The sequence below is a fragment of the Sciurus carolinensis genome, chromosome 3 (genome assembly GCF_902686445.1).
Source record: "Sciurus carolinensis chromosome 3, mSciCar1.2, whole genome shotgun sequence".
Taxonomy (NCBI): domain Eukaryota; kingdom Metazoa; phylum Chordata; class Mammalia; order Rodentia; family Sciuridae; genus Sciurus; species Sciurus carolinensis.
The window spans coordinates 35,383,420-35,409,639 of record NC_062215.1 but is presented as its reverse complement, the minus strand read 5'-3'; the positions used below and the strand labels follow the sequence as shown (position 1 = coordinate 35,409,639).

At 34.1% G+C, this 26,220-nt stretch overlaps 1 protein-coding gene across 8 annotated transcripts in view; it reads left to right on the top strand.

Moving 5' to 3' along the window:
- Positions 1-26,220, top strand: part of Bcas3 (BCAS3 microtubule associated cell migration factor) — a 564,794-nt gene that overhangs the window by 250,616 nt on the left and 287,958 nt on the right. For 5 of the 8 annotated variants that reach the window (XM_047542954.1, XM_047542958.1, XM_047542957.1 and 2 more), the window contains exons 17-20: positions 3,085-3,129; positions 11,841-11,965; positions 14,481-14,646; positions 16,634-16,734. In XM_047542954.1, the coding sequence (XP_047398910.1) occupies positions 3,085-3,129; positions 11,841-11,965; positions 14,481-14,646; positions 16,634-16,734 (437 nt within the window). The remainder of the gene's footprint in view (positions 1-3,084; positions 3,130-11,840; positions 11,966-14,480; positions 14,647-16,633; positions 16,735-26,220) is intronic. The other 3 variants (XM_047542956.1, XM_047542960.1, XM_047542959.1) reach the window with 1 other exon arrangement.

Sequence of the window (26,220 nt, the reverse complement as noted above, 5' to 3'; positions counted from 1 at the left end):
ATCTCCTAAGAGATTCCAGGAGAATTCCTTGGAGAACTAATGGCCAGGTCACTTCACAGTGGTCTATAATAATTCTGTAATAAATGTTGGATTTTTAATCTCTCGACTGGTTTTTCCTAAGGTTTTTTTCACTTGGAATTCAGTTCAAAATGGTCATAATTATCACATAGTGAGCAGGTTTTATATGGCAGGATGTGTAGGCCTGCTAAAACTTGATTGGAAAGCACAAATTCTTCAAATCCAAATATAGTAATTTGAGTTGCCTATTGTCATACACACAGTCTTTAATTCAACAGGCACTCCCACTCTCTCATTCGGTCTTCTCCCTGCCCTATTTTCACTCCACTACAAAACTACAGCTGTGGGCTTCTGGAGGGAGAAGAGAGTCATAGGTGAAGACAGCCGGATCAGGGACTTGTACTTTGTGACTTCATATTTTCATTCTTTTGCTACTGAGGAAAGATTAAGCAGGCTCATTTCAAAAGAACAGCTGACACTTCCCTTACAAAGTCAGTAATTATGTCAGTTACTCTATTACTTTGGAGTTTGTAGATCTTCTTTCCCATGTATGTGGCAGCGGTCCAGTTGTGGCACTAGGCAAGAAGTGGGTGAATATCGATTGAGTACATGCCGAGTCCATGCATTAAACCAGGTTTTCACCTTGTAACCCCAGTCCTTGTCCTATTTGTTGAGCTGTATTAACCAGTGGGTTCCTATTTGATTGAAGTCAGCTAAGTTTTAACCAAGTGGGTTAGTTACATTGTGGGTAGTGAGTAGGGTCTTTTAAGTCGACAATGCCGTTATTCAGTACAGGCCTGTTTGCTACAGTGTCTGGAGACTTTCCATACACTTTGGCATCATGGGGTAAGGAATCTCCTTGTTGGCAATGTGTTGTTACTGATTGGAAAGGAATATCTAGATTTTCTTTTCAACTTTATGTATCATTTGTTGGGATAACATGTTTCCATTGTATATATCAGGAAACTTAATCCTAGAAGATATTTACTGGCTCTGTAGATGGAGAACATCAAGTTGTCTTGAAATGTAGATACTTGAAGGGTTTCTTTCAGTTTTGCTTGGTTGTGTTTTGGTGTCCATGGAGAGATCTTTTTAAGTCATAAAGGACTGAGTAGAAACTTTCAAATTCCTTACAATGTATCAGCTGTATTCTGATGTTTGAGATGAGATGAGAGACTGTTCACTGTAGGAACAGCATACATTGAAGAGCAGGTTAGGTCTGGTTTTTCCAGACTCTAAGGATATCTTCCAGAATTATCTAGACTATTTGGTTATTTCAGGTGTCCTGCCTAATGAAGTAAAATTAAAGAATTTGTGTATTGTGTGCCAGTCCAGACCTCTTCATTTTGAAGGTTTTTCTGTGCATATAGTAATGACTTGAACCTTTTGCTTTCTGATGATTTCTGCATTTTATCACTGTGCTGTTGAAAGACTGGACACTTCAAGTGGTTTTAGTTTTTTAAATCTGTGTTTTTCAAAGTCCATGGTGAACTCTAGCAGTTTTTTGTTTTTGATGTGATAAGTGAGTCTTGAAATTAGATAAAGAGGTAGTCACCAACATTTTTTTCTTCACTGAAATAGAACAATAAATGCAATTTTGCTTTTGGTTTTGCAGATCAGTAGCTTTGGTTGTTACCTAGTAACTTTTTGGAAATATAGAATCTGAGACTCTACACAGTGCTACAGTGTTAGAATACACATTTATTTGCATTGTAATGAAAGCCCAGCATTAATGTTTACACGAATGTTGAAATGGAAAATATAATGTTTATTACAAATAAAAAACACATTCACTGAATTGTTACTTCAGTTTGTTTGTGTGTTCACGTATATACCAAAATGTTTTTCTACAGGTCCCTGTCAAAAAAGTTTTAAATCCACTATTTTAAATGTGAGTGAGGGTGTCATATCCCTGGTTGTGTTTTACATTAACTGGGGGTGAGCTGTCCTTGCTATCATAAGTTTCTAAAAATAATTTCTCATTTTTCTTTCTATCTTGCTTAAAGTCATCTCTCACATATTTCTGTTCCTTCTTTGTATCTCCTGTGCTTTAAGCCTCAGATTGTATCACTGTTGTGAAAAAATACTGCTTAAGTTTTAGCAAGTAGTCAAATGTACTCAATTTAATGGAAAATTAATGCTAATTAGCAGGATTTTAAAAAGCTGTTCCAAGTTCCAGATTTGAAGGAGGAAGTACCCAAGTTTTACTAGTATGCCTTCTTGTTCCATTTGTTATGTCTTCCAAATGTCAGATGCTATAGCAAAATTTTGTTTTGGATATAATTAAATCATTGAGTCTTACTCGTATGCAAATATTCATAGCTTGTCTTAAATACTGGGAACAAAATTTTAAGTAGAAATACGTGTACCACTGAAGTCTGACTTTGCATCCATAGTTATATTTAAAACATGAGTTGTAACTTTAGTTTACTATATTCCAGTATAGCCCAGAACAGGTAGAGGAGGCTAATCTTTTATACCACAATTAAGAGATATGCTAAATTTCCTGAAATGTGACCAAAACTAGAGAAAAATCATACTACATGTACTTAGTGTTTGTTCCTTTGGCCGACAATATGCAGTGCAACTTAATACAAATAAACAGCTTGAAAAGTATGTTCTTTGTATGGCTGTAAGACTGCAAACAATTGTCACATCAAAAATTTTATTCAGTCATCTTTAGCTAATTTTAAACATTTTATGTCACATAACTACACATGGATTGCTTGTCTCCATCTGATTGTTCCATTTAATTTGGACCTTGTTTTTAAGGGCATTAGCAGTGAATATTATTTTAAATCAGAAATGCTATAGGTGTGCTCCAGAAAAGGGGGAGAAATAGAAATACTTTAAATTCCTAACTCTGAAAATTAAGGGCCTTGTTACTATACATCATTCTGTTTCTTGGATTATAACAGACTGTATTACAGCAGAATTGCAAATGATTGCTAATTTTTTAGTTATTTTTATCCATACTTTATAACAGTATGATATACATGTATTTGTTAATGTTAATTGAGTTTTCCTCTAATTTTTTTTGTGCATTTTTCCCCCTTTTCCATGAAGGCCTTATCTCTTTGGAGCGGGGTGTTTTTCCATAAAAGCTCCATGGTGAGTTCCAGTTCAGTCCCGCATGCCTAATTCATTTGCTGTACTCTCAAAAAGTAACTCTGTTTTGTAGTTTTGTTTTCAGTTGCATGGCCTGTTCACAGATAGATGCACCAAATTATTGAATAATTTGTAGATAAAACATGAATGTTGATATTTAAGCTTTAAAAAAGCAGTTTTCTTGGTTTTACTTCATTCCTTGGAAAATTAAAAAAATAAGTTGTGTTAAAAAAATAGAATTCTCTCATAGTGTTGGTAGATATTACAAGACATGGCTAACACCCAAGTTTAGAACTTTGAATACCATATAGTGATGAAGTTCCCCACATATCCTGCTTAATATGAGAGGATGTAAGTGAGTTATTATGAAATATAAATACTATTCAAGGTATATTAAAAATGCCCTATTAAGTTTTACTGCATTTTATTTGGTCCTTACAGACAACATTGAGTTGTTTTGGGTAGTTTAGGTATTTGAGGAACTCTGTGAAGAAGAAATAAATATTCATATAGTGATTTTTTTAAATTTTGAATTATTAGTACCTAGCCATCATAGCTTAATTATTTAGTAAATTTTCTTATGACAGTATATAGAATATAGCTTTGTCAGTCTTGGGCATGATGATCATAGCAAAGAAATAGAGTATGTTTCATATTTTAATTTAAAGATGTGAATTAGAATGCCTTAAGAACCTGATATAAAATGTTTTTAATGGTTTAAAGTCAGGGCTTCAGAATCAGATTGCTTGTGTCTTAAATCCAGACTCATACATTTACTAGCTATATGATTTCTGATAATTTTCTAAAACCTGTTTCTTATTTTCCTTATCTATTGAATGAAATCAGTAGTTGAACCACCTCCCCTCTTGGTTTATTGTCAGAATGAAATGAACTGATTTGTATGTATATATAAAATTAGTAATATATATATGTATATATATATACACACATATACATGCATATAAAATCAGTAGTATATAACAGAATGTAATAGCAATATACTAGCAGTGTCTGGCATATAGTAACTACTCATTAAATGTAAAATTACTACTATTATTAATTACTGTATCTTCCCCCTCCCCTCAGTTTAAGGGGTAAATCCCATGTTTATAGAGGTGCTTCTTTAACTTAGATCATGTTATTTTTGCTTTTAAAAGCATGCTAGCCAAAAGGAAGGCATATCAGTCTTACTAAATTAGATTACTTACAAAAGTTCTACACATATATGTGTTGTTTTCATGCTTCCCTCTGAGATTCCTTCATTAGGTCCTGTTATACTAGAAACAACATTTTGCTTTCTCTCTTGAACAAAAGAAGCTGAATTGTTCTTTAAAGTTGATTCTTATTTGACATAGACTCTTTCCAGTATTCATATGCCCTGAGAATATCTGAAATTTTCTTTATAAGAATAGATGACATAAAACAACTCGCTATGAAATATGCCTCTTTAAAATGACACGTCAAAATTAAATAGAATACATAAAATTATTCTTAACAAATTCAGGGCACACATGAATATAAATCCTCTGAAAATTTACCTTAATTCCTTTCATTAACCAGATTTCATCTAAAAACAACTAAAATTCATGTATTTTATGAGCTTATAGTGAGCAGTGTGACTTTTAAATGCCACCTTCAACATATGACAACATTTCTTTGTATACCAAACTTAAAACTAAATTCCTTTTTAGCATAAATTCCTCATTCTAAGTACAAAGAAAAGAGGTTTCGTATGGTAATAAAGATTGAAGTTTTCACATAGAACCAAAGATGGAGTAACAAATGTTGTATGTTAAATAAGAAAAGTCCATTCCCCCAACAGCTTATGTGAGCCTCACATTTAAGCAAAAGCACTTGTCAACCAGAAATGATTTGAGGTTGAAACAAGATTAAAAGAGCCAGATTAAAGAAAGGGATGTATGAAATATAGTAGACTTTTAAATCATTGCCTGTCTTTTAGAAGACTGCTTTGTGGTCTGTTTGATGCCATCGTTAGCTCACAAGAAACTCGTTTTTAGTCACTTATACTAGACTAAAAGGTCCTCCTTTAAAATACGTTACTTCACCAGGGGTGCATGTTTTTTCCATTAAGATCTTAATGAAACCTCAAATTAAGACAGCAGAATGAATATCAATTTGACAACTTCTTCCATGTTGTTTATAAGAGCACCTTTGTTTTAATAGTTTTTGCTATTTTTCCATGATATTTAACATTCAAGTTGACAGTGTTTTTATTTACTCTTCTGAAATAAAACATCATGCTAAATATTTATAGGACTTCCAGTTATATTTACATTTACATTTTGGGTGAAAGTGAAATTTTTACGATTTCTCTTAACATGTAAACTTCTTACAAATTTTTAAAAAATCAGTTTCAACTTGTGACATTTGTACTTGATTAAGATTTTGCTTTGGTATGTCACAAGTTCTACTAATCCTTTATTCTTCACTAGTGGGATTTAATTCTTTTATTCATGCAGTTTCAGATGAGTCTGTTTTAAAACAGTGTCTTTTTTTGATATCAAAATAAGCTTATTGCAAAGCAGACTGTGTGGGCCATCCTCGACATTTAAGTCAGTTTAGACTTCCCAGTATTTTGCATTGTCTAGCTTAGTTAAGAATATTTGATTTTGAATGATCATATGAAATAATGTGAATGATTTACACATGTGACATATTTATTTAAATATAGGAATTTAAAGTAAATAATTCCAGTGTAAATTTTTTCTTTTTCTCTTTTTTTAGATTTTCCAGTGTAAATTTTTAAGACTGAATTTTTATTTCAATATTACAAATAAGTAACAAGAATTAACCTCTTAAGTCTGTAGTACAGATTTTAAGCTACTGTTATTGTTTAATTGTTTTGGACAAAAATACACATATACACATACATAAAGGATGTGCAGTAGATAGTCCACATGGAACCATCCCTCACTTATAAATTGTTCTTGTATTATCTAAGGTTAATTTTAAAGAAAAATTAAAAATTACTTTATCAAATTATATTTAAAAATTTAATCAGTATTTTCTATCAGTACTTGATTGTAGTATAAATAGTTCATGTAAAGAAATCTTATTTTCTTGAGAATATTTAAGAATTTATAATTTTATTTTTTAAGGCAAGATTTATATGGAGAATAGATTTCTTATCTGCTAAATTTACATTAATATATGAGATCTATAAGAATAATTTGTGATTAAATAGAATAATTTTAGGTAGTTATTAACATTTTTAGTTACTTAAAATACTCCCAATTTCCTCTCTTAGGGGTCTTATTCTACAAAAAACAATCGAGACTGAGAGAACATTTCTAAATTCCTTATAAGAGTTTATTCAGGGGCTGGAGTTGTAGCTCAGTGGTAGAGCACTTGCCTGGCATGTGTGAGGCCCTGGGTTTGATATTCAGCACCACATATAAATAAATAAAATTTAAAAACAAAAGATCCATTGACAACTAAAAAAATTATTATTACAAAATTATTTAATCATAGGGACAATTGTAAAGAAAATTATTTCTTTAGCAGAAGGCTTATTCTTAAATTAGTATTGTGTTTTCCATTTAAACTCAAATATTGATGATTCATTTATGTTATTGAAAAAGAAAGAAATGGTGCTTCTATCTCATGTCAGTTCTTTCCATGCTGTGTCCTTCTAAAGAGGGCACTGTCTCCATTGCTGCTTTTCATGCTATCCACAGTGTACCACGGACTTCCTTTCCTATGGTGCAGAGTAAACTTATCCAGATGGAGATCATGGTTCTGTGTTTTTAAAGCAGATACCACTAGAGGGTTTTTTTTATTTTATTTTTTCTCTTGTTTGCAGTTGAGTGTGGAGAAAAAACAGGCAAGAGAAATTTAATATGTTAATCTGACTGGAGAACATAATACAGTAGAAGCCAAAGGGAGAAAGACACAGAACTTCAATAGAGTTTCTGAATATTCTTGAAATCCTAGGGATGTTAATATCCCTTCACTTCCTCCGTTGTCAGTGAAGATGATTTGCAGTCTGTGGTTCAATGGTTAAGTCTTTTCTCAAAAGAAATGACAGAGTTAAACTCTTGATTTTTCATTTAGTATCTTGTTTGTTTATTTTGGTTTGCTTATATGTTTTTTATTCTTTTAATTTTGTTCATTTGTATTAGGCTTAGTAAATGAAGTGTTCTATGACCATTATTTTTTCTGATATGGTGAATGTGGGATTCATTGCATTTTTCTTTTGTTTTGCTTCAAAAGTTAAACCAAATTTAAAAAAAAATTGAATGTGGGGCTATTTGTAAAACATGAAAAAAATAAAAGAGGAGTAATCTGTAGAAAGGAGTTCATCAGTACTATCAGTTATGTTTTGTTCTTACATATAATCATTTGAAAAAGGCTGGGCTAGGCTTGGTGGCTCATGCCTGTAATGCTAGCAACTTGGGAGGCTGAAGCAGGAGGCTCACAAGCCAGCCCATCCTCACCAACTTAGTGAAACTCTAAGCAACTTAGTGAGACCCTGTCTCAAGATAAAAATTAAAAGGACTGGGGATGTGGTTCAGTGGTAAACTGCTTCTGGGTTCAATTTCCAGTTACCCACCGCCCCCACACACACAAAAAAGGAAAACAGAAGGAAAAAAAAAAAAGAAATGGATGAAGCTACATAATCCAGTTAAACTTCTGGGCACCAATATAAATTTAAATATTATTTTATATCATACTGTCAATTTAATTAATGAATAAAGAAAGGTCAAATAATAAAGAGAAGGTCCTTCAAACACCCAGAGTGAGTCTTTTTAAACTTGCAAATATTCTTTGATGGGATTTGTTAAGACCCATTTGGGAGGACAAAGAGTGATGTTGAGAGAAAACAAGAAAAAATGTTTAATAAATATTAGAGTCCTTTCTTATAAGGGTTGGGTCACCTATCTGTAAATTTACATGATTTACAAGGCTAGTTCTTTCCCATTCCATTCACATATGTATCACTTTTCAGTGTTTTATCTTAATGTCAACAAAAGTTTATTTTGTGATAGAAATATTCTGGGTTATTGTGTAAATGTTCGTATATAGTGTATAGCTGACACACATTAGTATAAAAGTCATTCTGATTCTACCAAGCATTCCTTTGAAGTGTAGGGCAAAGGACAAGTTGAGCAAAAGTCAGAATTTCTAATTTTGGGTCTATCATACAGAAAATATTTTATTAATGCCATTCTTTTCATTAGATTGTTTCTCCTTTTTATTTCTCTATGAGCCCACATGCACATATTTTTATGATTCTGTTTTGCTTAAATATCAAAATTGTTCCAGATGTAGATGAATGATAGAAAAAACTCGATATGCATCTGTTAGCCTAGTACCCTCCATCTCCAGTTTAAAGCACTATGTCTTTTTATAGGTAGCAGTTCTTTTGGTTTGTTTTTGGTGTGTGTGTGGGGGGGCTACTAGGGTTGAACCCAGAGGCACTTTGCCACTGAGCTATATCCCTAGCCCTGTGTTGCTGAGACTGACCTCAAACTTGGCAATCCTCCTGATTCAGTTTCTGGGGTTACTGTCATGTACCACACTTGGCTGATAGCAGGTTATTTTGAGGGTTGTGAACTCTTGATTCCTGATTAAACTCAAGCATTTACCAATAAGATTGATGAAGTTTCTATCAGAGAAAAAAGAAGAAATGAAATCGAGGAATAAAAATGACAACCTTTTCATAAACCAAGCACACTTTTACCATAAAATTTTCCCCGTAGGAGATAATGGACTTGTGTAAAATGAAATTGTATTGATGCTTTTTACTTTTGTGTTCCAAAACTGAAACGTGTTACTTATAGAAGTATAAGAAATTTTAGCTTTGGACATAGGATTATCAGACTGTCAGCTAATAAACACATTTTTTTGTCCAAAGGCTAAATTTATGTTCTATCATTTTCCTACTCTTTATAATTATATTAGAAAAATGTCCATCTAGCCCAGTAATAATGATTTTTAATTTGTTTATATGCATACTTTAGTGGAACCATATTTTCTCTTACAAAGTGTCATACTCATCACCTCATGATTTAGAACAACAACAAAAATCACATCCAGTGATTTGCAAAAAGCTTTAAATATGTCCCTGTGAAGCTCATTTGTACATTATAGTATCATTATTCCCTGATGGTTAGTCTAGTGAAAAAATACCAGGTCACACAATTGCAAACACCTTTCAAAAAATTCTAGAATGGTTTCCTCTTCCCCACCCCTACCAATCTCTCCAGCCCCTAAGGATTAAAAATGACCCGTGGTACCTCAGAGATGCCAGTTGCAGGAACTTTTCAGCTCAATGATAACAATTCAGTGATGTGAAGAAAAGCTTTGAAGGAAAACATACATTCTAACGTAATGCAGCAAAGAACATCATAACCAGAAAGAGTTCTGATGCCAGTTACCCAGATACCAGGGGAAGAGACATGCTTGTTCAGGTGTAGGGGTGTCATCTTTTCTGGAAGTAAGTTATTGAATTTGTGACATTTGCAATTATGAAGAAGACAAACATTCATTTCTTTACCAAAAATATCTTTTATTCCCCCTCACTGAAAGTCTTATTATGACTCTTGTTGATTATTTATGCATGGGTGTGATTCTTCTGGAGAGTGGTGTGAAATGTATAGTCAGTTCTGATGGAAAGAAGAGACTTTTTCACATTTAGCAATGTGTACTACCATGGATTTGGTTCAAAGCGTTGGAGCAGTGGGGCCAATCACAGTAGTATCTGATACAGAGATTTTATTTTCCTTAGAGGGAAGATGTCAAACAGAAAATAAGATATCTGAGAGACTATTTCAAGTGTCATAGGAACTGGGAAACTGAGATTGCCAAAGCAAAGTCTGACTTTTTGAAAATTAGGTGAGGGCTGTGCGCTATGTAAAAGAGAAATAAATGTATGTTGAATACGATGATATGGGAAAGAACCTGCCTGGAATTTTACATGCTTTATCTAATACAGTGTCTCAAACTTGAACATACATCAGAATCTCTTGGAGGGTTTAAAAACACAGTTTATTGGGTTCTTCCTCCAAGCTTCTGGTTTAGCCAGGTGCAGTGGCACACACCTGTAATCCCAGCAATTTGGGATTGCGAGTTTAAAGTCAGCCTTGGCAACTGAGCAAGACTTTGTTGAAAAATATAATATTTGTTGAAAAATATAAAAGGGCTGGGAGTGTAGTTCAGTGGTGAGTACCACCCCACCCTGAGTTCAATCCTTAGTACCACCAAAAAAAAAAAAAAAGAAAAGAAAAAAGTTATTGGTTTAGTGAGTCTGACTTGGGGCTTGATCAGTAGTATTAACCTACAAGTCTTAAAACTTTCCAGGTGGTATTACCAGCTAGGGACCAGATTTAAGAATAAATAGAATACTTAAGATAACTGTGCATGGTAAGCATTGCCATTTGTACTTTACCTATTGGTAGTCTTAGCTCCAAGAGGTTAAATAAATTAACCAGAAGTACCCAACTAATAAATGACAGCATTGGGATTCAAATTCAGGTTTCTTCTGAGTCCAGAAACTAATCTCATTCCACCCACTATACTCTATTAAAAGATAGAGGGATAAAGTAAAGTGAACAAAGGGACATAGAAATAATATGGTTTCATACTGGGGACTGATCTGTAGACTTGGAATGTCAGAACGAGTATTCATTGTGTCCCATCAAAGTTGTGATGTTCGCCAGTAACCAGTAAGGTTATTTTCTGGTCTATGAATTAGAGAAAATAACCATCTAAGGTGGTTGGCAGAATTCTTAATGAACTTTGAGGGAAGGCCTCCATAAGTCAAAAGAGAATAGAAATATAGCATTCAAGAAAAGATGAATGATGAATATTAGAATTTGAGGGTATGAACCCTTATTTGTGAAAAATAAAGAGGAAAGCAAGTTCTTTATAATGGAAGTCCTTTGAAGTAGCAGCAGTTACTAAATGTGTCTTCAGACATAGGAAAAACAGAACAGATTTATGTTTCAAATGGTACGAATATTGAACTCTGCTTTAACACAGCCACCTGCCCCCATAACAGACACATTATTTTCATAAATCCATGAAGAAAAAGAAACAACAGATAGGAAAAATGCAATTTCTGTAGATCACTAGCTCTTCTCCTAGAGGGTCTGACTATTCTCATAGCATTGTAGCTGAGAGCACTTTCAAGGTTTCATCCTGTATTGTTTCATTTTCATAATGCTGTTGCCATTTACCCGTATTGTTAACCCCATATTTTACATATCAAAATGAAATGATAATCCATTTTATTGGGAAATATTTATACTGGTACTTTTGCTCTCCTTTAAAATCTCTGGGGAAATGTTATCCATCTGAAAAGTCACTTGTCTTGCCAGCACATAACTTTTGTTATGGAGACTGGGTCTTACTAGTTTGTCCAGGCTGGCCTGGAACTCCTGGGCTCAGGTGATCCTCTGCCTCAGCCTGCCCAGTAGTTCAGACTACAGGTGCATTCCACTGCACCTGGATAAGAATTTTGTTTCAAGTGATCTTATAAATTGCCCTCTTGACAAGACTTTGTAACTTTGAACTAGTTTTAATTTTATTCCCAAACCGTCTCACATTATCAGTTATTAAGGCAAAATGCATGTCCATATTGTAGCATTTGAACATATAGGGGTGGAACTGAAAGGAAAACGTTTGGTTGTTTGGAATAACTAAGTCATTTCATCATGGTAATTTTTTAAAATGTCATTTTATTTTTTAAGCAAAGTTAAACCACCTCCACAAATTTCACCCAGCAAATCGATGGGCGGAGAATTTTGCGTGGCTGCTATCTTTGGGACATCCAGGTCATGGTTTGCAAATAATGCAGGTCTTAAAAGAGAAAAAGGTATGTATTTTTACTGAAGCTTGAACTTGCCATTTTATAATTCTTGCTTCTTAAGGAAAATTGGTAGTAGTTCCCCTAGAATAATCTTGTACCAAATGGTCTTAGCTTTTACTAAAAGAAAAATTGGTTCAATTTTTAAGAAAAATTTAGTTAGCATGCCTTTTCTCAACTACTCAAACCTAGTCAAGAAGAAAATCTACCCTCTCACATACAACATGGAATGAAATTCCCACTGTGTGATTTTTGTCTTGTTTTGTTGATGATAGTGTACAGGTGATCACAATGCTGTAAATTCCATATTCATATTATAACTTTTACATTGTTATAAGCTAATTTCACATTGTTGTCTCTGAAGTGTGGAAAAAACCTTGCTGTCCATATTTTAGAGATGAGGAATTTGAAATCAGCAAGTTTAAATAACTTAACTAAAGACCATAAATTAAGTGGTAGAATCAGAGTTCAAAATCACCTTTTCTAATGCTAAATCTTGACTTTAGGAAAAAAATAAATAAAAGGAGCAACAACTCTGTCATGTTTTTTAATGGACCAAAAAACAGCCTGTCACTGAGAAAAATGAGGGTCAACTTCTGTGGTTACCATTGGTCCCTTTGAATTGATATAGTTACCTTTTTAATCCCTGATTTGATTTCCAGGATCAATACCTAAAATGTTTGTATAATTAATGTTTTAGTATGTGATTGCTTATTGTGTCTGTATTGAAGAGATTTCCTGCATTCATAGACTAAGTATGAATGTTAAGGTATGATTTTCCCCTTATTATTTTAGTATTATTAAATTAGGTCACTAACTAGGTTGCTACTGGAGCACTTCTGGTGAGTTCCACAGACTGTATTGTTCTTGGCAAAATGACTTTCCTTTACGCTTAATTCTGACAGTCAGACATCAGCCCTTTCCCTTGTTATCGCCTTTCAGCGACCCTTTCCTCAGTAATAGGATCTCAGGCACAGCAGGTTATTTACCTAAGTGAGAGAGGATACTGTGAAGTACACAGGCCTTCCATTTCCTTATCCCATCTTTATTTTTTTGTTACCTCCTGAGGTTTAACGATGCTATCGAAAGGACTTTTTGTTGCTAGTTAAAAACTTCTGTGAAGCTCAATTTCAAATGCTTCTCCCTTCTGTTCTAATTACCCTTTTAACTTGCTACTCCTTTATGTCCCACTGGCTGGTCATTAGCCATTTTCTCAAATCAGCTGTAATTGATTCGTCTGACACAGAGATAAGATGACCCACCCAGCATTCATGAGTGATTTTATATGCTCCTTGGTTTACTGTAAAACCCGAGAGTGAGCATTAAACCTGTTTTGGCAGTGAGTACATGTGTATTCCTTATAAAGTCATTTGATTAGATCCATATTCAGCACCTGACTTCTCAATGCATGACTGACCTTCACTTACCATGGGAGCCAGTGATCCCGTTGAGAGAAAGTACAGTTTTAAGTGAGGAGGATGTACGTGTGTGCATGTGCACACATTTATAATAGACCTCATTTATCTAGCCATTCCAGATTCACAACACAATTGAGAAAAAGACACAGAGAATTCCCTTACATCCTACCCCGTGCGTGCATGGCTTCCTTCACTCCCAGCATCCCCCATCATCAGATTGGTACATTTGTTTCAACTGATTAACCTCCACTGACAATGTAATTTTCATTTGTTTTGATCTAGAAATGTAAGTTTTAAATTTAAGTTTTCTCAGAAAAGGTAAATGAGATGTTAGGTTGATTTAGGCATACAAGTTGATTTTCGTGCAGTTCAGTTGCTGTATCAAGTGTAACTAAAGCTTAACATGTAGATTATTCCTCTTGAGTCAGTCCTTCCCTGCCCCACCTGACACTCATTTTATATATATAGTGCTGAAGATCGAACTGAGGCCCTGACACATGCCAGGCAAGTGCTCTACCACTGAGCCACATCTCCAGCCCCTCATTTTTCTTAATGTGGGACAAATTACATGATAGACAAATATAAAAATCTGTATTAAGTATATTAGAATTTTGAGCATAGTTATATTATTCTTGAAATAAATTGTTTAATATTTTGGAAATTCTATGATAACATAGAACTTTTCCCACTCATTAACATCTACTCTTCATTTCTACATTTTTTTTCTTTTTTGTACCAGGGATTGAACCCAGGGACACTTAAGCACTAAGCCATATCCCCAGCCCTTTTTTATTTTTTATTTTGAGGCAGGGTCTTTTTAAGTTGCTTAGGGCCTTGCTAAGTTGCTGAGGCTGGCTTTGAACTTGGGATCCTTCTGCCCTAGCCTCCCAAGATGCTGGGATTATAGACCTGTGACACCCTAGCATCTGCTTACGTGAGTCAGCCTTTAGGCAAGGAGCAGGCTGACCATGTAACAACATTCTTATATTTTCATTTTCTCTCAGCAGCCTCAGAAGCAGACCAACAAGATTAATAACTTGTAAAAATCATGCTGTGCTGTTTTTGTGCCACCATCACACATTCAGGTTCTGTTTATCTGTTTGTAGATCAGTCCAAACAAGTCGTAGTTGAATCTCTCTACATTATCAGTTGCTATGGGACCTTGGTGGAGCACATGATGGAGCCTCGACCCCTCAGCACTGCCCCCAAGATTAGTGATGACACGCCACTGGAAATGATGACATCACCTCGAGCCAGCTGGACTCTGGTTAGGTAGTACCTCCTCCTGTCTTTCTTCTCTTTGAAAAACAGGTTAATTGAGGTATGAAAGATTAAAAATGTACCATTAAAAAATGTTTCACATACATGTACAGCTATGAAATTAGCATCAGGATCATCATGATATATTTATCACTTCCAGAGGGATATTTGTGCCCATTTATGATCTCTCCTTTTGCCCATTTTTGTCCCTAGAGTTTTATACAAATGGAATCATGAAATATGTACTTTTTTCTTTTTTAAATTGGTACATTATAGTTATGTATAAGAGTGTTCATTGTGCTATATTTGTATATGCACAGTTTGATCAATCTCATTCTTTGACCTTTTCCCTTCCCCCCTCCCTCCTTGGGATCCACTTGCTATGCTCTACTGATCTCTCTTCTATTATTATTGTTGTTGTCATTGTTATTTTAATTAGAATAGGCATTCTCTTATCTGCTTTCTTTCACCTATCAAAATTATAGTTCATAACTTTTTTCTTTGATATATAATTTACATACAGTAAAATTCAACCACTGAAAATGACTTTTCAGAGTTGTGCTACCATCCCTATAATCAGTTTTCATCTCCACATAAAGAAACCCTATACTAGTCATTCCACAGTTTCCCCTCACCCTGCATTTCTATTTAACCACCAGTTTACCTTCTGTTTCTGTGGATTTGCCTACACTGGTCATTAAATAATAATGGAACCATACAATATAATACCTTCTGTATCTGGCTTCTTTCACTTAGCACGTTTTCATGGTCCATTCACATACTGCCACATGTCAGAACTTCAGTCCTTTTATAGTCAAGTTATAGTTCATTTTGTGGATATACCACATTTTGTTCACCCATTCATGGGTTGGTGAACATTTCTACTTTTGAGCTTCCATTAATAATTGTGTTATGAACATCATGTACAAATTATTGTGTGAACGTATGTTTTAATTATCTTAGGTACACACCTGGAGAACAACTTCAGGTGAACTCTTTACATCTTTGTGTTACCTTTACTTATGTTTCCCCTATTTGCAGTCCCTTGGTCACTGAAAATAGTGAGTAGCATTGAGACAGCCATTAAGGGGAATAAAAAGTAATATAAATAGATTTGAAGGTTTCCTTTAAAGTGATTCCCCAAGATACAATGGTTAAGCACTGTAGAATGTTTATTAAGAATCAGAGTCCATCTCAAAAGTGCATAACAATGAGAATCTTTTTAAGATGGCACAAAGAGGGAGAAATGAAACCTGGAATAAAAGCTGCTCAATATAGTGCATTGTCCTGGAGAGAAGAGATTGTTCCTGACATATATGGAAGGAAACAGACAAAAATTGATATGAAAATTACCCCTCTCCTTTTGACATTTTAAAATATTCTTATATTGATTTTTGGCGGCTCCAGCATTCTTTACTACTACTTTACTGTGCTGAATTGATTTGATCAATATCTGATTTATCAAGCTTATTTAGAATCGGGCAGATCTAATTAAAATTACTGCAGCATCATTGTTGAAATAGTGGCCTGTTTTGGATCTCAGATCCTAATTAGATCTATAATAAGTCATCCATTTACACAGCTGTTTTTTTTTTTTTAACCATTTTATGTGACTCATTTCATTTTAAAATATACACATATTCTAAGAATAGAGAGGTCTAACACTGGTCAAAAATTACATAAAATTAGAACCCTTTAGTTGTGGCATCTGAATCCTACACTCCCTCTCTTTTCTATGTTCTGAATGTCATGCGTTCTTCTTTTAGGCAGTGTTGGTTCCATGTCTCTGTATGACACATTGCCCTCTTTTTATTCTTTTTAAGCAGATGGGCTTTGTGTTTCAGGTTTTAGTGCATTTGTTTTAATGATTATAACTTCATTTTAATGATCACAGAGATAGTGTGTGAATTTCTGTCAGTGTCTGTAAGTGATGACAGTCACGGTGATTTACATTCCATTTATTAAGCTTAAATATTAATATTCTTCACTGTTTCTTTAGAACGCCACAGTGGAATGAATTGCAACCACCATTTAATGCAAACCACCCTCTGCTCCTTGCTGCAGATGCAGTACAGTATTATCAGTTCCTACTTGCTGGCTGTAAGTAGTTCTGGTTGGTTCTTTTTTATTGTTGTTTTTCCTTACGTTTGATCTTTTCATAGTTTGTCTTAAAATGCTGACTTTTAAAACATACATGCACATTACCCCTGGCCCATAGGCCTTACTTAGTACTTAAACAATGAGACTGAAGCGAGTATGGTATTTAATGGCAATTGTAATCCATAAACGTTAACACACATGAAGTGTGTCTCTGACTGTTGTATTCCCTGCCCACTAATCATAGTTGAGAAGTGATGTCTTGTGGGCTCCAAAATTAAAAAAATAAATAAAAACAAGAACCTACAACATGAGGATACTAGTATGAAATAAACATTTCATAAAACTTGGAATCCACTTCTAAAAAGACAAAAATTAAGCACTTTTCATCATGAGAACTATGTCAGCAAACTTTTCTTTCTGTAGAATGTTGACTTGTGTTGATGAAGTAATGATTTCAACTCCATTAGGTTATTTTGTTTGGTTTTGCAGTGCTGAGGATTGAACCCAGAGCCTTGCACATGCTTGTCAGGCACTCTGCCAATGGACTAGTTTTTTGCTTGTTTGCTTTCATGTCTAAGTCCTAATGTTTGTAAAGATTGAACAGCATTCTCCAGGCTAGGTACATATCCCCCCTTTTTTTTTTTTTAATTTGGGAGGCATGAAAAGACAATTTGATACTTATTATCCAGTTATTGTTCATAGAATTTAAAATTCTTTACAATTATAATTCAATTTTGTAGAATGGACTGAATCCTAATTTAACTTGATGGCTCTAAGTACTGCATATTTTTAAGAAACTCCCTAAAAATTGACATTGACATGTTTTTAATTGAGTTTTGTTTTATCCAACTTATTATCTTGCCTAGTGCATTATAAAGTATGAATTTAAATAGTTTTAGAACTATTTTATTTCATTTTTATAATGTGTCACATATTATGCTGGAATCAGAAAAAAATTTTATACACTTTGTTCTACAGTTATGAAACTCCACAACTGTAATAAATAGTTGGCAGTCTTTCTCACATAAACTCAGTGTTTCTCCTAACACGTATTTATCAAGTGCATACTATGTATCAGGCACTTGTGATTTAAGGGTGAATTGCATGTTGCTTCTGTCCTCAGTCAGCTCACTATGTAATTCCAGAGACAGACATTTAGTAAATAAGTGAAATACAGTGGTATGTGTGTGCATCAGTGGAAGGTTACATGTTCAACTACGAGAACTGTGTAACCTGCCAAAGGTTTTACAGGGGCAAAATATGTTTTTCAGATTTGTTCAAGAAGCACATGTAGAAGTTGTTAGTTTCTAGGTTTTTCATGCATATGTTTAAGTGTCTATGAACTGGAAAAAACATGACCTATATATGGTATAAAGAGCACTTTTCCACTACCTCAAAAGGAGCAAAAATTAGTATAGTCGATTCTTTCCGAGTTAGTATTGCTTTTTGTTTCATTATTTGGATACCTGGTAGGTCTATTTGGTAGATAAACTATAACAAGTCTGAAATATTTAATAAGACATTTTTTAAAAAGCAACTCTATCTCTTAATTTTTTGTTGTTGTTGTTCCAGTAAGTAAGCTGGTTGGTATTTCTTGATTTTAGCTCCCACAGACACCTTTGTCCAATTTAACAAAAGTCCCCAAGTGCATAGTTTAAAAAAACACCACTCTGGGCAGTAGCCAGCCACTCAAGTATAAGAGAGACACCCTCAAAATTAGATTTTATTTATTTATGCTGATTTTTCTTGGTGGTTGTGGGGATTGACCCCAGGGCCTGTGCTTGCACTTCACCCCTGAACTACAGTACCCCAAGTCCCCTGTATCCTGTCTCCAAAAACTTACTCTTCTGACAGCATTGTAGCCGAAGGTTCAAAGGAAAGGAGTGGAGGCTAGGTGATCCTGGCACAAGATGAGAACTTTAATGAAGGTTATATTGGAGAAGATAAGACAGACCTGCGAACTGTTGAAGAGTTGGAATGGGATGCATTGGAGACAATTTGAAAGAGAGTAGTCACCAATGATTCTGTGGTTTCTAATTTAATACATTATATATTAGCTGTTTGAATTCCAGATGTATTAGCATTAGTATAAGGATAAAAAGGCCTGAGTTCATTTCTAACTACCTCATAATAACTTGGTAGATGTAAAATGTCAATTATAATACTTGATCTTATTTTATAGAGGTGTTAATATTGATCAAAGAAATGATGGCAAAATCCTTTTAAAAACTGCATAAAATGATATGTACATTTAAAAAGCATCATAATATGTCTTTATTTCTTATCTCAGAAGTACTTATTTTCAATAGACTTCTGGGGCTTTCAAATTTATAAAACCTTTTTTGGAATTTGTTATTAATAATGTATCAACAAGTCTGTAATTCTGATCATGTTGTAATATCTATTATAAAATATTGTAATTAATATATTTTATCTTGTGAAATATTAATGTATACTTAATTTAATATGTAAAATAATATCTAACAGATGGGTGATTCTGCAATAATTACTATTTTGCTTCATTTTAAAATTAAAAAAATATTTTTAGATGTTTATAGACCTTTATTTTATTCATTATTTATATGTGGTGCTGAGAATCAAACCCAGGGCCTCACACATGCTAGGCAAGTGCTCTACCACTGAGCTGCAAACCCAGCCCAACTATATATTGAGATGAGAGATACAGAATTAGCGTGGATTTTAAAGACAGGTTTTTTGTTTTGTTTTGTTTTTTAAGTATGTTATTTGATTGGGCCTGAATGTGCCAGTATAGTACATGCCTGAAGCTATTAAATATGCAAAAAATGTAGACATTTGGGTCAGAGGAATAAAAATACAGTTGGTAGAAGCAATACTGGTGCCACTTTAAAGGCAGTGCCTTTACCTGCTCATCTGGAAGTTAGAGCCTCATTTTTTAAAAGACTATATTACTCTTCAGTTTTCTCTCCAAGTCTTCTCATTGAAACCATTTAAAAAGGTACCTCTTAAAACACAAGTGTAATGTACCTGGTGCCAGGGCTTTTGTTGGTGTTTTATGTATCCATACTGAAAATCTGTGGTGGGCTTGGGATGTAGCTCAGTGGCACAGTGTTTAACTAGCATGAGCAAGACCCCAGGTTCAATCCCCAGCACCACAAAAATAAATAAAAGCAAATCACCTGTTATTTCCCAACATGATGACCTTGATAAATACCTTTTTAAAACTATTTTCAAATAAAACTGTAGAGAATTCTAGAAGTCTAATACAAACTTTACAAATGTTGCAAACTTTTTCTTTTGCTGTATTTAGATCTGTGGATCAAGTGAAACAGGCTTGTACAAACTCCGGAAATTATAATTATAGTAGACAAAGAATGATGTAAATGGAAATAGGAAAGAGACTGTCTTCTCAGGGAGAAGAGAGCAGGAGAGAGGATGTTTAGCAAGGAATCCCTACTCCCTTTCCAGCCCTATAATCATAATAAATACACTACCAGTTGATAAACAGTTCTGGATATGTGGCAAACTGGTAGCTGGAAGGGAAGGAAAGGGAAACCGCCCAAACCACTAAAGACTTCTTGCCTACCTATAAGGTAAAATGAGTAAAAGACTCCAAATGCTGTACTTTTAACTATAGTAGCACTTCCTCCCTATTTTAAAAGATTGAGAAGTATTAATATGTCTTGAGGAATTTTGGTGTATCACAAATGAGATCATATTAGAATGGTCTGTGCAGAGGTCACAATAGAGACGACATCCTTATTGTTTTGTTGAATCATATAATGCCATTTTTTTAAAAAAAGTCTAATATCAACAATTTTATATGGTGTTCAGTGCAGTAGATTAGTTAATTCATGTATGGAAATTAAATGTACAGATGGTAATCTAAACTTGCTTTTTACCGCAATGAAGTTTATAGACAAAAAGCTATAATCCAAAATATGTTTTTCCTTGGACATAAAAATTTGGGGAACAGCTTATAAAAAAATTGCAGCAAAGGAGGTCAGTGATTATATTAACACTGTATTTTCCTTTCAAAATAAAAAGTATATACTGTACTTACCTTTTCTAAAAAAGACATTTTATTGCAGTGTGTTCCTTTGCCAAAAACAAAACTATACTTCAGAACATACGAGTAAATATCAATCAGTTTTGAATATGATCCCAAAGTAGACAATAACTTTAGTTGACTTTCAACCTTTCAAATTGTAAATGAAAAGCAGGGCTTACTGAGTTGATTTCCTCTTTATTTAGAGGAAAAATAATAATTTCTCCTTTTTTTTTAGGTAATTTACTCACAGCAGTATTTTAAGTTGCTGACATTAACTAGCTCCATGGGTGCTTGGGTATCAGATATTTGAGTTCTTTCTAAAATAATCCATGGGTTTGTGATCCCTAGTGAATCTGTGGTTCACAGAAGAAAACACAAGGGAGATGAGGAATTATTTTGAACTCAGTAAGATTGAAACCAGAACATATCCCTATCTTAGAATATTATGTGTTTTAAAAAGTGCATTTGGTTATTAATACATGCAAAAAGTTTGATGACTCTCAAGGAAATTATGCCAAATAAAAAAGCCAGTCTCAGAAGTTTGCATAGTTCATGATCCATGTTATCTGTCATTCTCAAAATGACAAAACTGTGGAGGTAGATAACAGATTAGTGGTGACCAGTCCTTAAGTACAGGGTGGGTGGAATATGCTGATAGAAGATTAGTATCTTTTTTTTTTTTTTTAGTACCAGGAATTGAACCCAGGGGTGCCTAACCACTAAGCACATCCTCAGCCCTTTTTATTTTTTATTCTGGGGTAGGGTGTTAAGTTGCTTAAGACCTGACTAAGTTGCTAAAGTTGGCCTTGAGCTTGTGATCCTCTTGCCTCAGCCTCCTAAGTCACTGGGATTACAGGTGTGCACCACCAAACCCAGCCCAGTTGTATACCTTTATTGTGGTGGTGATTATACAGACTTATACATGTGATAAAACAGAATACATCCCATACAAATAAATTGAATTTATTTGTAAAACTATGTATATAAAATTGCTCTTTTCTGAATAAGGTGTCTGAATTGTATCAATGACAGTTTCTTGGTTTTGCAACTGTAAAACGTACCCAGAATATCACTGTAGCATTTTACAACTTCTTGTGACTTTATAATAATTTCAAAATAAAAACTATAAAGAAAAACAGAAAACATCGTGGGATGGCACTCTGTCAGTACTCATAAGAATTGATAGGGCTGAATGCCTGTGCTATAACGAGAAGGGTCTGGAATCAGTGGCTTCATCTTCCATATAGATAAGCTGGAAGCAGTAGAGCCAATTAAAACAAAAGAAGGAAAATGGGAAATAATAAAGATCAGAAAAATGAAAACAAAAGAGAAAAATCATTGAAACCATGGCGTGATTTTCTTCTGCTTGAGGTTTGTGGGATTATTAAATCTGTGGGTTTGTATTTTTTATCAAATGTAACAATGTTCATCCAGTTATATCATCAAATATTTTTCTGTCACTCCCTTTCACTCATTTTGAATCTAATTCTGTTTACATTGACCATGTGATACTTTTCCTAGATCACTGAAACATTGTTTAATTTCTTTCAGTCTGATTCTCTCTCTGTTGATGTTATATTTTTATTTCTATGGTCTTCCATATATTAATTCTTGTGTTGTCTTCTTTTAACTTCTTTCAACTTATTTTTATTTCAGATATTTATTTTTAATCTCTAGATTTTCCAGTTGAGTCATTTTTAAAACTTCACTTTCCCTCCTCATTCTGTACATGTTTGACACCTTGGGCTATTATGGAACCCTGCACAGCATGACATATTAGAAGGCTGCTGATGAGAAGTACAAGCAAATGACTTAGAAGGGGTGCTATAAAGAAGTCAGGGGATAACACTTCATGAATTAGAGAGGAGTATAAGTTAATCATTCTGAAGCATCTAACTGGAACATGACTTTGAAGTAGTGGTGTTACTTCTGACAGTATCATCCTTTTATCATAAAGAGAATTAAATCTTTTGAATAGCTGGACTGCCCGTTGATTTGTCTGATTTTTTAAAATGTTACTATTTTACTAATTCCTCGAACACCTCTGGAGTTTTTATTTTGGTCTTTATGTACAATAAAGTGGGTAGCATTTAAAGCTAGTTTTGAGCTTTTTCTTACATGTAGAAATACTGAAATCAGAAGTCAGCAGTGATTAAAATCACATTCTAGGGATTTTGATTCCCAACTAAGTTTTGTGCTGCTGATTTACCAAACACAGCCATGAGACTAGTAGGTTATATTTTCATTCTAATATTAAGTCATAGGTTGGGTTTAAACTTTAGAGTATTTTACCATCTATTATTGTCAAACTGGTGTTTTGTTGCCAGTGATGATATGTTTGTGCATGTCACTAATGCCAACTCACAGTCCCTTGCCTACAAAAAGGAAAATGATACACAAATTAAAAAAAAAAAGTCTTGCTTTTCTCTATGATGGACATTGTACAGTGCCATGGAGAAGCAATTAAATATGCAGCAATTTTCTTCTGAGCTGCTCTCTCTCAACCGTCATGTTAGATTTAAGCTAACATCCTGAACTGCATTGCTATTGTGGTATGTACCCAGTGTGATGGAGGTACTCAACAATATTTCCTTGCATTGTCCGTAATAAATATTTGCCCAAGAGTGAGTAGAGGTGGAAGGGGAAGAATGAACTGTTTTTCTCTTCTAGAGGAAACTTGTAATGTAGGACTTATTTAAAGAGTATTTATAGTCTATTGTTGACCATAGGGTGTGTCCTGCTGTTCTATCTTATGTTTGACTATCTGAGCTAGCTAAGAAACCACTTAGATTGAAATGTCACTTATTTATACTTAAACTTATCAATTCACATACATTTTTCCATAGAGATATTATTTTAGTGAAACTAATGTTTCATTAAATGTTTCAAAACATTTAGTAAGTTTCATTTACATCTCATAAGAAACAAAGTCAAAACTTTGTACTTGGTACAAACTAGGTACATTTATGTTACATAACTTAGGGGAACATTTTGAAATTGAAGTTTATTATTCTGTGAAACTGAAATAATTAAAAGTGTGATGTACACTCAGCAAGCTTTATAAGTGATGAATTTGAAAGTTTGGATTAAATAATGCTTTGTGTTTATATCCATGTTTTGGGTTTTTTTTTTTTTTTTTTTTTTTTTTTTTTGTCATTGTTGATCTTAAGGTGTTTGGGTCTCTAAAATAGGAGCGGGAGGGATGTTTCAATCTCCAAAGTCCTATTACTACCTAGTGGTCTGTATCTTATTCTAGAGTGAATCTTGTCATTTGTATCTACCAGTTGGAAAAAAAAAATTGTATATGTAAACTACATTCCTGTCATATTGAAATTGAAATGAAACAAAAGTATCTACAAAGAACTTCTTTTACTTTTAAACATCTTTATTTTATAAAATTGTAGGTAGTATTACTCGCTCAGTGTTCCTTTAGATTGTTTTATAACCTGCTATATTCAGTAGAGTTGAGAGTAGGCATTTTTTTTCCAATTGATGCTGGTAATGTATATTGCATTGAATTGGCAGATCTGACTGGGGAAGGACATTGATTCCAATAGATTAAAGAAAAACAATTTATTGGTCAAAATACTATAAACCAACAGTACCTCTGCTTCTGATGTTATTTGCTTGGTTCTTCCTAAGATTAAGATTTTTATGTACTGATACTGCTGTTGCTGAATATGCATTCTGACATTTGGGTTGTGGGAATGGGGGTGTAGGGTGCAGGGATATCTGTTGGCCACTTTCTCCAGAAGTAAGGAGTTGACATAGAATGGTCAGTCTCTGCTTACCTGCAGTAATGGAATGGGCTGATATTGGCAGGAGCTCCTGGTTTGATGTGCTATCACTTCCATCAGTAAGGTTAATTGCTAATAAATGAGTAAATGGGAATTTGGGGGAATGCTGCTGCTGTCTGCAATGTTAGTGGTAACAGGAGTTCTGGCGCCATTTCAGGGTCACTATTTGTATCTGTCTATCAGAGTTAGAATACAGTCGTTTCTCTCAGTTTCAGCCTTCTCTATAGAATTTCTGTCGATTGTTTGACTCCATTAAGTGTGCAGAGGAAATAAAAGCCTGAATGACCAATCCACCAGGGGCTATGGATAGACCCTTTCTTTGTCCATACTCGGAGCACTGCATTAGGTCTCATTATCCATTTATAATAAGTGACCTCTGCCCCTTCGGTCATTGGAAAATATTCAGTGTGCTCTTCTGACACATAGGGCGCCTTTCTCACCAGACGTGAAACAGTGGTATGCCTGGTGGTCTACGGGACCAGTAAACATTTTTGCAGATTTTAACATAAATACACACCCTTGTGCCAAATCACTCTGGCAAATTTTTTTTTTCCTTCTCTTCCATGGTTCATAAGTGGGCCAAGAGGAGCCTAATATCTGGAAAATGAATACAGTATTCTCTTTCTGTTCTTTCTTATTTTTTTTATTTAAAAAAAAAGTTTTGCTATGCTTTTCCATTTTGTTTTCTAGAAGTGATTTGTCTCTAACTCTGATTTTGCATTTCCCAATGGCGAACTGTAGACAGTCAAGTATAATTGACTAGAGAGCCATCACCTTTGGAAAGTGTTTGCCAGATATACTGAGTATGACTGTCAAGGTTATTTGTGGTATATTAAAACCCTGCTCTCTGGCCCTCTGTTCTGCCCCAACTGCTAGTGACCTTGTCTCCCTCTGAGGACTTTGGAAATGGATTTGACCCTTTCTTTGTAAGTAAAGTCCAGATTTGTTTTGTGGTGTAAATTTGGACCACTTGCCAAAAACTCCTGCATATCTAGTTTTTCTGTCTCCAGTTCCTGATATGTAGACAGACTTGGGAATCAGTGAAGGTGAAATACTAATTAGTGGTTGAAATATATAGAGGAAGTGAGAAAACTGTTATATCCAGAGTTTTACATGGTACCAGCTGAAGGGACAGCCTTCTAAGAGTTGGAATCTTGATAACCAGTAACTGTGTGGCCTTAGTGCAATCTCTTTGTCAGTTGTTTAAGTTAAGTATGTTGGGACAGGAAAAATAAAAGGTAGAGAACCACTTCTCTAAGTTATATGAAGAAACTTTGAGAGTATGAGTTCAATTTTTAATTCATATATTATTTAAAGTACTTAAAATTCTTTGAAGTGTACATTTTCTTTTATAAAGTATTTTTAAGTTTTTAATGCGCATACTTCATGTTAATAAAGTCTGGCTCCTTCCTTAGACATCTATTTATTTTGCATTTATTTTCATATGTACTATCATGCTTATTTTATCAAAATATATGAGATGGGAATTTGAACAAACACAGATCATTATAATAACTTAGAAGCTACCTTGTCCATTAGATGCAGGTATTTTATTACAACAGAGTAGTTTTTCTTATTGCATGATGTGCTACTGTGTGCTCTCAGATATAGGGACACAGAGGTTTTATCTCCACAAGAATAACCATTGTAATCAGAGCA